At 43.6% G+C, this 12,389-nt stretch overlaps 1 protein-coding gene across 1 annotated transcript in view; it reads right to left on the bottom strand.

The window, feature by feature from the left end:
* Window positions 1-12,389, bottom strand: part of CNTNAP2 (contactin associated protein 2) — a 1,879,249-nt gene that overhangs the window by 28,200 nt on the left and 1,838,660 nt on the right. The window contains exon 22 of the mRNA XM_070265133.1: window positions 2,357-2,596. Within this exon, the coding sequence (XP_070121234.1) occupies window positions 2,357-2,596 (240 nt within the window). The remainder of the gene's footprint in view (window positions 1-2,356; window positions 2,597-12,389) is intronic.

Genomic DNA, 12,389 nt, shown 5'->3' with positions numbered 1-12,389 from the left:
CATGAGGATTCTTTTAAACTGGGGACATCTGGGATTCACCAGATGCAGAAAGAAGTCTTTCTGGAGTTTCTCTTATCTGATTAAAAGTAGAAACTTCTGAGAAATGAAGCTGCCATAAATTCCCTCTTCTGAGTGCCTTTTAATCCCAGGAAGGAGACCAAGAGAAAACCTACCATGAATCCCCATTCCAGGGGAGCTTTACGGCCTGGAGGAAGACAGAGAGACCACCCACACCTGCATCAACAAGCATTATCACAAGCCGTCCTCTCTCTCCTTTGTTCTTTTAGAAACCCATTTGTATTTCCCATACAGGCCTTTTCTCCTTTCCCTTTTCCTTACTAAGCAAGGTATAGAAGCTCTAATTTTAGCCATTTATTCAGCTACTTCTTTTGTAAGCTCCCATATGCATAGGAATAAACATTTTTCCCTGTTAACCTGTATTTATCAGCTTGATTTGCAGTCCCCACTTACTGAACCTGAGAGGGGAAAGTTTTTCTTCCCTGAGACTACCCACTGGAGGCTGCTATTAAGTAACCTTCTCTGGTGTCTATGTCTTTCTCTGTCCCCTGTCCAGCCCCCTGCTCCCTATTCTCTCTCATGTTCCTATTCACCTAAAAGAGAAAAGTCAAATCGCTAAAAGAAAAAATCAAAAATTCGCATCTAGATATTTTTGAAACTCGTCTCTCGGCGGCCGTCTTAGACCGAATATGCTCACGGCCTCCTGTAGCGGGTACCTGCGTCCTCATGCAGCAGAAGGACGTGTGTTTCATGGATCATGCCTTATTTCCATCCACTCTGGTATTTGGAAAAATTTATCTGAGAAATCTTTGTTCCTGTGTAGCCCTGACATAAGTCTTTTCTCATCTCATATTTTCATTCCTACTTTTTTTCTTTCAGCATTAGGAATGCTTTCCTTTGTTTAAGCCTGTGCATGAGGAAAAACCAGCCTGCTGTGTAATCCTAACAATATTCATAAAAGGGAATTCTTGATAAGTACCCTTGGCACACAGCACCCCTCATCATGTTGTAGGAATCCATGTGTGAGGAACAAAGCTGCTTGTTTAGTCTGTAAATTGGCTATTCTGACAACGGGGCAATTTTGGCTTCTTTTGAAGCTTTACAAAGCTTTGCAGCGCAAATCCTAGCAAGGATTCTCAATGATGAGACTGCACTGAAGACAATAAATCCCATGCACGGGGCTGGAATACGCATAAAGCAATCAAATGTACCACGTTCACGTGACGAACTGTTACAAATGAGCAGTTAAGGTCGGGGGGGGGGGATTGGAAGGCTTTACTGGACCTTCAAGCATCACAGCAAATTGTGTCTAATATAATAACCACATTGTTAATATTATTGCAGCTAAGCCTTTTTAAAGCTTGCTACCTGTCTACGACTGTGCTAAGTGCTTTAAATACATTGTCTCACGAGGAATTCTATGAATTAGGTCTTATTAATTCCATTTCAGACATGGGGAAACTGAGGAACGATTATGAAACCTGCCGGTGAGAGGCAATGATGGGATTGGTACCCAGGCCCCACCACCACCTTGCCTCCCACCTCTTTCTCTTCCCATCTTTAGCATCAGCAACATCCCACATTGCTTTGGGGACCCGCTGAATGTTAGATTTGAAGGTCACTTAGGGATCACACCCCACATTGTCACCTTATGGGTGACAAAGCAGAGGCTTAGAGAGGTTCCCTGGGTTCCTCAAGGTCAGCTTGCACAGAGTGAGGAGCAGGACTAAAGGCTCGCCACCACTCGTGTTATGAGAACACTGAATTTGCATCCAATTAATTTTGCAGCCAACAGCTACAGCCTTTCAATTTAGCCTGTGCTTTCAAAGTACGTGTCTTATCAGCAGTAGAAGTGGGATTTGTAAGCCTAAATGCACCTCTTAAAAACCACACCGTGCTGGGAGATGAATCTTTGTAGTGCTTTAGGTAAATGGTTTCTCCTGACATTAGAGCCTGGACTTCGGGGCTGCAAGTGAGAGTCATAAAGGCAAAAGCGAGGCAGAGATTTGACTGGATCTTCCGACAGGCACTTTGCAGACATCAGTTCGGGCCTCGCATAATTCCATCTGAACCAAGAAGACTCAAGAATTCCGCGTCCCTTCCCTTCCCTTCTTTCCTTCTGGCACTGAGCAAGAAGGACGGCTGTAACTTCTGAGCACCTGATGTGTGCTAAGCACTCTGCCAAGAACCCTGCACTCGTGCATGCCTTCGTGCTCATAATCTTCCATCCAACAACATTCCTAGCCAGGTGCTGTTTTTCACCCCATTTTACAGACGAGGAAACTGAGGTTTAAAGAAATAAAGCAATCTGCCCAAGCAAGACTGCGTTACACTTTACCTGAATCCAAGTGGTCTAGGTGCCAGGGGTCGGTGGCGGACGACATGGGCGAGAGGGTGAGCGGGGAGGCCCCGCAGTTGGACTCCACCAGCTCGCCCTGGATGTGCACGTGAGCCGAGGCGTTCGTTGGCCTCAAGGCCGCCTTGAGAGGGGCGATCTGGTTGAACTGCACTCTGGAGAGGCACCCAGTGAATCCTGGGGTGTTGTATTTGTGAATCTCTTGGTCAATCTTCCCTGTTTCTGAAAGAAAAAGAGAAAATAACAGTCTTTTCCCACGCACTCTATTCCAGCTGTAACATACCTCATCTTTGAATGCTTGTGTCCAGATCTTACTCTTAGGTTTCAGTTGAAGATGTTATATTCCTTTAGATGAAATATTAATGACTCGATAAGGCTTAGGGCTGGAGACTTCACTGTAAAAGAACCTTCTGTGGTACTAAAGAACGTGGTGGGGTGCGGACAAGGCTATATTTGTTAAAACAAAATACACTCACAACTGCCTTCCAGATACTTGAGATTTCGCTGAAACTGACAACCCTCACTTGGTTCTGATCGATTTTTCTCCTTCTCTTTCTCTCTTACACACCTTGAACAAGGCCACCTGCTCAGCCCTCCTGGTAAATTATGTTCCATTTTGTACCTCTTTCTTATTTTCTTTTTCAGAATTCTTTGTAAAAAAAAAAGAAAAGAAAAAGAGTTCCCATAGCCTATAATTGGGCATTTCCTTTCTTCAGAATCCAGTCCCCTTGGAATTCTGAGGTTGACAGAATCCCAGCTAGTATCTGATGGATCTTTGGAAGTCAGGAAACTCTCCAAACTCATACATGTCTTTTCCAAACATACATATGCATTTACAAATCACCATCTCCCCCTAGTCTGTAAGCTCAACATCTTCCTAATCTAGCATTCAAATCAGGGGTGAGTCGGAGCAGAGGCATTTCCAATGTACAATAAGCACAACCACACATTGTCATACTACTCAACTCAGGAAAAGCAAGTGTCTTTCTGAGCCCCTGCCCCAGGTTTTAGAATCTATCCAGCAGAAATAAATGCTGAAGGAGTTCCGGACCTTTCTGATCAGCGGCTCTCACAAGTGTGGTTCCTGGACCAGAAGCATCAGCATCACTTGGGAATTTGTTAGAAATGCGGGATTTGTGTTTTTACAAGCTCTCCACGTGAGTCTGATGTCTGCTGAGGCTTGAGAACCACGGATACAGGCAATGACTGTGCAGGGCTACAAACCCAGGTGACGGGCACCTCTGAGAGGAACACAGCAGCTTGTATTCTGGACGGAGGGTTGTGTTAACATGACGGTAATCTTTGAAATACAAGGACAAGGATGTGAGCTCTTTACCTTTCCAGTTGAACTGTGAAAAACAGAGACTTTGGAAAACAGAAGGCTATCTACTTTTTTAAAAAATGGAATTCAGAGCAGGCGATGTTTCTCATTGGGGAAAGAACACAGGTGACGTAGTCTTGTATAAAAATTTACTCCCCATTAATTAAAGCATAAATCAGTAGAAAGGGGAGCTTTTAGGCCTTGGGGGCAGAAGAAGTGGATAAACTGGTCATCACCTTAAAGAATCAGTCCAATGACTTACCTGTACTAGTCCCATGTGAATTTTGGTTAACAGAAGAGATGTGACAATGGGGACAGTGAAGACAATGGTAATTCTGGGGGTTCTCATAGGGTCTTACTTAGACAAGTACATAAATTTTACTTAATGATTCTCCATAGTTTTCTTCTGCAGTAAATTTCAGTCTGTGACTTTCAGCTGGAGCATGTTCCACTTAGGATGGGAGGTAGGAAGCACCTGCGACCGTGAACAAAGACCCACAGCCAGGACGTATCCTGAGGCTTCCCTTGATGGCCAGGAAGAGGCTCTGGTCTCCCTGACACCTGTGCTGGTTGTTTCCCTCTTTCTCCTTTGCTTTCTTCTCAATGATTGCAGGCTACCCAATGATTCGTTCTTTGTCTCCTTGTCTAATTTCAGAATTCCTTGTTTGAGGTTCACCAACTTGCCTTCCATGCAAACAGTTCAGGTATTTGGTTTCTCTCCCCTCCCTCCAATGATCTGCCTTCCCCTGAAACGTCCTCAGACCCAGGAGACTCAGGGTGACTCTGTTCCCAGGGTGGGAAGGAAGACCTCAGCTCTCTGCTTCCTCAAATTCCCATCTGGTTTCATCTGTGGTCGAGGCACCAGAACTAATGGCTACTTGGTGGTAGGAAATTGGGAACAACCTCAGCTCCATTAGCTGTTTCTTGCCCATAAACGGAGAATTGTTTTTAGCTTGTCCAGCCTTGGAGCAGGGCTCCAGAGGAAGAATGCTGGGGCTGGAAGCTACTGCCCTCTGGTGGGACCTCAATTCAGTTCAACTTAATTCATCAGGGTATTGACCACCTAGTAGCAGGAAGATAGACAAATACAGGGATTTACCCTCAGCTGCTCACAACCTAGCTGGTGAAACACGCGTGGAAACAACCAACTAATACAACTAAACAAATGCTGTGTAATAACTAGAGTTAACATTTATTGAACCCTTAAAATGTGCTAGATGCTTTACACAAATTAGACATTTAATTCCCAGAACAACCTGATGGAGAAGGGGGTATCAGTGTCCCCATGGAATGTATGAGGAAACTGAGGCTTAAGATCCCTCGGCTACTGAGGCCAGGCGGACTGGCCGCAGAGACTCTTAACTACTACGATTTTCTGAGCTGAGAAACAAACCACGTATTTGGTAAAATTATCAGAGGCGTCAGTAAACCAGGGGAGCAAGTTTGTGTGGGTTCTGGAGAGCTCTTCAGGAGAGGTATTTGGGTATTTTGGGGTATTTTTTGTGATAAGAACACAACATAAGATCTACCCTCTTAACAAATTTTTGAGTATACATTACTGTATCGTTAAATATAGGCAGTCTGCTGTAGAGCACATCTCTAGGACTTCTTTCTCTTGTCCACCTGAAACTTTGTACCCTTTGACCAACACCTCCCAGCTCCCCTCCCCTCCAGCCCTGCCATCCACTGTTCTGTTCTCTGCTGCTGTGAGTTTGACCCCGTTAGATTCCTGATACAAGTGGGATCACGTAGTCTTTTCTTCTGCATCTGGCTTATTTCACTTAGCATAATGTCCTCCTTCACCAGATTGTGGCAAATGGCAGAATTTCCTTTTCTAAGACCGAATAATATTCCATTATATGTGTATATTACATTTTCTTTATTCATTCATCCATCGATGGATATTTAGGTTGTTTCCATGGTTTTGCTATTGTAAACAATGCTGCCATAAACGTGGGAATCCAGATATCTCTTCGAGACCCTGATTTCAATCCTTTTGGGTACATACCAGAAGGGAGATTGCTGGATCGCATGGTAGTTCTTGTTTTAATTTTTTGTGGAACCTCCATACCATTTTTCATAGTGACTACAGCATTCCAAATTCCCACCAATTTCTCCACACCCTCACCAATGCTCGTTATCTTTTGTAGAACTAGGTTTTGAGGATGAAAGGAAAGGGAGCTCCAGGTTGAGTTTGTTTTGAGGTTTGTTATGTTCTGGAAGCTTTGGGAGCGTGATGGGGTCAGAGTTCAGGGCCAGATTGGGAAGAGCCTTGAATGCTGTGCTAAGATGTTTGCATTTCAGTAGGAAGATTAAAGATGTTTAAGCTGCAGAGGACTGTGATGGGAACTGTGTTAGGAAGACAATGCTAGTGGTAGCCTAGCAATTGCTCTGAGCAAGTGATCACGTTAGCCCCTCAGGCCCCTGTAAACGCCCAGGCTAAGAGGATTCTTTCTGCCATAAGGCTGAGGCAGCGTTAGGCCATGGATGTGGACGTGAATCTTGTTCTTAGCCAGCACCTGCTTGCCCTTTGCTAAGCCATCATATAATCGACAGCAAATCAGTGGGGGTTTTGTTTCCTGTACTAGAAATTTGGGGGGGGGAACTTCTGACTCCAGCTTCATTTCATATGATCCCTGGCACAGTTTTCTAGACTTCAAGTAGGGCAGGCTTCCCTAGCACACCACAGAAAATGAGCAGTTTCAAAGCTGTATCTACCTGAGGGTTCCCAACTTAATGTGGGGTCCCCACTTCTTAAAGAGCTGTCCTCTCCTGAGAGTCTGCCTCTGAGATGACAGGCACAAGGCAGATGGCCGAGAGGAGCCCCAGGAAGAGGGTTCTGCTGGTGGATCAGGGTCCAGAGGAGAGGTGAGAAGGGCTGAGAGCATTGGTACAAGTGTTGGCTAAATGCACAGAAGGTTGGGGGCTGGGCTGCAAGAACCAGCCTTGGGGGAAGGACCGCTGCTGCCTTTCTCTGCTCTCTCTTCTTCAGCTTTCTCCCTTTCTGTGTTTTCTCTCTGTTGGGGAAATTCCCCCATGTTTCACCTTTTCTGAAGGTGACTAGGTCACCAAAACAAAGGTTCTGATGCCCAGGAGAGCAGAACCAGTATTTTGCCATCTGGACAGCGTTCCAAATCTAGTCAATATGCTTCTGAAGACTCTCGGCTGAGATCCGTTCCCCTGGGGGCCAAGATTGCAATAGATGCTCTTGATTCTTCAGCTCCAGATGGTCTCAACTCTGGGCCATGTGATAATAACAATATTAAGAATGTCTACTACAAACCAAACTTGGTACACGTGCGAGGTACTGTGTTTAGTACCTTTGATGCAGTATTTCATTGTCTCCTAATATCCCTCTGAGCTAGGCAGGCTTCTCCCCGCTTCACAGATGAGAAAAGTGAGTCTTAGAGAAGTGAAGGCTTCGCCAAGGAAGAAACATTTATGTTTCATATAAAAAAACAGAGAATCAAATGTTTTGTATTCTCATTTTCTCTCTGAAAAATAGATTATACTATGTTGTTTTTATATTCATTTGGATTTTTGGCATTTCTTGTCAGTGACTCTTTATAGAAATGGCATAGTGAGGAGGCTGCTTTAAGACCTTGTTTCATTAGTGACTGAGCCAATAATAACATTTTCAGAAATGTCATGAACGATGTCAAAGCTCTGCCAGCATCAGTTAAAGCACCAATAAGTTCTGGAAATACTTGTTTCCAGAATATGGAAAAAAATCCATATTCTTAAGAACGTCTAATGAAAGACAGTCAAGCTATCACTTTAGTGTGTTTGAGCTCACTACAAGTAAATTATGTTAATCTGTAAAATTGATTGGACTGGTCTTATACGGAAATCAAATATTAAAATACGATTTATTGTAAGAAACTACTTTCTGTGTGGAGATGTCTTGGTCAAGGCGTGATTTGGGGGAGACCCGCTCTAAAGAATGCCAATTTTAGGAATGCAGTTCAGTCGCTCCAGAAATTAAACTCTCAAGCTGTAATTAGTACTTTAATGTCTTATATTCATAGTGACACGGGTTATAGAAAATAGCCCACTTAAAATACTGACACAATTCTGGGTAAAACCTTAAAATGAAATGCTCATGACAACACTTTTAAGGAGAAGGCAGCAATTACACATACAGTGCATTAGCCTCCCTTCCTGGCTTGTTCTCCTTCAGGGGCTGAACACAGAATGACAGCCAGGAGCGCTGGGAGAAATGAAAAGAGAAAAGGGCACCTGAGCGAGAAACACGAGGAGAAGAGAGCCAGCTCCACCGGCCACAGGACTGTGCTGGAGCCAAACATTTAGATGCCGACTCCTCCAAAGAGATTCCCCATTTCCCTTTGAGACCTTTGAAATTCATCGACATATCCTTCTTGTGTATCCCAGGGGTTCTATTCATCAGCTCATTTGTGTTATGTTTTACACTTTTTAGAGTATCTTATCAGTATTCTTTTTCTAGGAGGATGTGATTTTATAAAATATGAAACTACCGTGAACTTAAGTTTTTACTTTTTACGAAACAGAGCCAAAAAGTCTTAGAATGTCAATGAGACCTGTTTCTCAGCTTTTCTCTGCAGAGGCTGCAGGTATACCTGGCCCCAAAGCACAGCCCCCCCTCTATTCCATCCCTCTGCTTCTGGGGGGAATATGTCCCAGTGGTGGCACTGGGGGTGGCTCTAGGTAATTCACAGACTGGACGTTAAATAACATCTGATCACAGCTGAGGAAGTTATTCTCAAGTCTCTTCAATCCTTCAAAGAGAGGGTCTCAGCTTGGCTCACTTGGGGGCTGGCCTGTCTTTTTCACCACACCAATACTTCCTATTTTCCTTTTTTTGGGGGGTGGGAGGAAGATTAGCCCTGAGCTAACATCTGCCACCAGTCCTCCTCTTTTTGCTGAGGAAGATTGGCCCTGAGCTAACATCTGTGCCCATCTTCCTCTACTTTATATGTGGGATGCCTACCACAGCATGGCGTGCCAAGCGGTGCTAAGTCCGCACCTGGGATCTGAACCGCCGAACCCCCGGCCACTGAAGCAGAACGTGCGAACTTAACTGCTGCACCACTGGGCTGGCCCCAACTATTTTCCCTTTTTAACAAAGAGAGACCAGACCTCAGACCTGGATGCTTTAGCAGGCAATGGTACTGAACTTCATAATATTTCTATAGTACGTTTTTTTTTAACGTTACCTTATCATCACAGCAAGCAATACTGCTATTTCATTTTATGGTCATACTATGAAATTTCCTTTTACCATAAACACTTTTCTTTTAACATAAATCTATTTAAGTAAAAATGATGAGTCCTTTTAAAGAATATTAAGTAAATAACAGTAAAAGATAGAAATGGAAATGGCAACAATTGAGCTGTTGGTCCTCAAATGACTCTTCTTTGGGGAACATTGTTGTGGAGGAACATGGCGCTCCTCCAAACCCCTTGTTTTTTAAGCCTTAAGCATCTCTGTTCCATCACATGGAATTCTACCCTCCTCCCTGCTTGTCACTTAGTACTTGTGATTACCCATCACTTTAGGACATCAGAGGTGCCCAGTCTTTCAAAGAGAGAACTCCAAATGACTTCCTCCCAGCTTCCGCTCCCGGCTCTAACTAGCTGGACCAGGTGTGTTCCTTCCCTCTCTGTACGGGCCAGAGACCTGAATTTGTGGCTCTGCTAGATTTACAGTTTCCTTGATAGCAGAGACTGAATGGTACTTGTCTTCGTGTTCCTTGCAATGTCTCAAATAGCCCCCTGTACAAAGTAATCAGCCAGTGAGTGCATGCATGACGACAGCTGAGACTGCACATTAAACGGGCTGCCAGGCAATTTCGTTGTGTGGGATGGGGCCAAGCACTGTGGAAATACAGGTGCCACAAAGCTCACTGCGGGCCGAAGTTCGTTGGCTTCATGGTGTAAATAGATGCGGAATGTGGCTTTGAAAGAGGAAGGGGAAGTAGCAAATTCAGATCCAACAGAGCATAATATATTTATTTCCAGAAGTACTAGTACCTGGAACTGCATCTATCTCACTGCAAACGTACTCATCTTTGAAAATATCGTGGTGTCGCTCTTAAAGTGGCACTTATCTATTAATGCTGAATACCCATTGCTATAAACCCTCCATGGGCCTCGAGCGTGGAGCAGTGGTTAGATTGGACCTAACGTAATAAGTAGGAAGTGGGTTGGAAATCACTGCCTGGGTAAAGTTTTAAATAATTCTTGGAAAATCAGACTGAAGTGAGATTGGTGAGCACCTGAACACAGACCAGGGTGCTACTGGGCTGGCTGCCATCCTACATCACAACTCAGCGTTAGGGCTGAGCACCTGGGTCTCAACTGAGACAAGAGCTGCACGTGGATCATTACGTTGGATACAACTTTCCCATTTGGCCGTAGTTGTATGGACGGGAGCCTGGATGGGTCAGTGGAATAAATAAGTGGGACATAACCACAATCAAAAGAAACTGAAAAAGGAAAAAAAAAAACCCAACCAAAAAAGCCAAGAGCGTTAATCAAAAAAAGCAAAATAAAATCAAATAAACCTCATTCTTCAATTCGAACATGATCCAGTGATAAACAGTAGGCAGGGCACTGAAATGTTGGAATCTAGGTTCAATGTCAGCTTCCTGCTCTTACCGGCTAAATTTTTTGATCAACGATGTCTTGCTGACCAGCTGCCTTTCAAAAGATGCACAACTAGAATTAAATCCATATATGTAACTGATGTTTGTAATTATGTATTATGGCATTTTATTAATCCCTAAAAGAAAGACACTAATGAAATTTCATTGTTTTTATTATACGCTTTTCTCTCTTATGAAGGAAGGCAGGATTAAAATATGCAGGCATAATTCAAATAGCTCTTGACCTGTGACATATGCTAAGTCAATTATAAAGAGGCAATCTGCTGGGAGAAGCAGAATCCTCTTGCCTTGTATGTTGTCTCTGCTACATTTTAACTTGTAAATTCTTTTCTAAGGATTGATAAAATAAAATTGGATTTTTTTCTCCAGAAACGACAATAAAAAGAAATGTCTTAATGTGAAGACGCTAACTTACTACATTATTTTGCAAAAAGATAAAGTATTACTTTTTTTGTATAAACTTAGTACAATCCCTGAACTTTTGGGGGATATATAGAGGTTGAAATTGTCCTTCCCATTCCTAAACTCTAGGCTGAAAACCGCAAACTTACTATGATTGCTGGTTAATATAACACAGTTGTGATTACTATACAAAGGGGAAAATATGATCCCTCAGATGTTTCCAAAACACCAGACATTTGGCATCATACAGAGCACACATATCTGAAAGATGGATTTTCCACTTCTTCCTGAGTGTTTCAAGTTGTCAGACGTAGGACAGAAAGCCTGGTGCCCTTTTTCTGCAGCCTCGGTCCTCTGCCACCCACTGATTTTTCAAGGCTGAGAGTAACAGGCTCTGCTGAAAGGAACAAGACCTTTCAGAAAAATGGACGGACCTGTCAGTCAAACCACAGAGCTGGGGGCTGGGAGTTACGTCACTAAAAATGCGGGTGTGAGTTTACCTCTCAAGGTCGTAGTAAATCTAAGCCTCGAGCCCTACCTATTTGTTATTGGAGAACAGAACAGTAATGCGAGGTCTGGGTTTCCCATGAGCTGGAAATGAACAGACCTGCTTCTTACTGGGTTTTATTCGGCTCTTGCTTTTGTGTTTTAACTTGTTAGCTGCAGGAATAGAATCCTAGGTACAAAATTACCAAACTGAAATGTCGTACATAAAAATAATTTCTTTCTGGGTGTGCCCTGCTTCCGCTAAAACTTTTTCTTTAGGCTTGGAAAGCCCTATTAAACTGTAGCCAACAGTATACGGAGACCGAGTTTCAGCTTTCAAGTGTTTTCCTTAATTCTTCAAACCCCTGAAGAGTGTTCCAGCCAAGACCAGCCCAGGGTCATGTGAAGCTGACTCCCCAGGGAGCAGAGAAATTGGAGGCAATTGCGAAAGGATGGGAGAAGGGAGCTGACTTCACATATGCCAAGAGCACCATAAAGAAGTGTAGGCTAGGAAAAGTGTGTTAACAAACTTGTATTTTCAGATAATGTCAAACTGAATGATTCAGTAAAATAAAAAGTGGTTTCCTTCCTTTGTTCTCACTTACATTGTAATTCCTACCCCAGGAGGCCTCCAAAGCCACCTTACTCAAGAGAAAATATCCTCTGAGGGTAAGATCGCATGAAAGCAAACACATAAAGCATTAGGACTGGACACTGAGGCCGGGTTGAACGCAATGGTTCTCCCAGGCTATGAGACCTGTCAAGCACACACGGAAAGAGAGAGCTGTTGCCAGAAAGCGTCCTGGGGGGTTCCCTCAATTTGCTCTCCATGTTATATGATTAACATAAGAAAGAATTCAAATCTTGGGAGCCAGACATAGGAAATGTTCAGAAAACAAAGCCTAAATGCTTTGAGGCTGAACCTGAACCAGGAGTGAATTATTTCATGAATTTGAACATTACCATTGTAACTGCCCTGGATGCCACAAAAGAATGGAGTCCTGGTGCGGACTGGCAGGCCTGGGGGCGTGTGAGTGCGTTTCTGCCCCCAAGGTCTTTCTCTTGGCTGTATCTCTAAAACCAACTCGTTTATTTTCAGATTGGAGTAATAGCCTTCTAGCTTGGGGGAACAGTGACAGAGGCTATCTACCTTTCGGCA

The sequence above is a fragment of the Equus caballus genome, chromosome 4, assembly GCF_041296265.1.
Source record: "Equus caballus isolate H_3958 breed thoroughbred chromosome 4, TB-T2T, whole genome shotgun sequence".
Taxonomy (NCBI): domain Eukaryota; kingdom Metazoa; phylum Chordata; class Mammalia; order Perissodactyla; family Equidae; genus Equus; species Equus caballus.
Note: the sequence above shows the minus strand (reverse complement) of the source record. Positions and strands in the feature narration are given on the sequence as shown.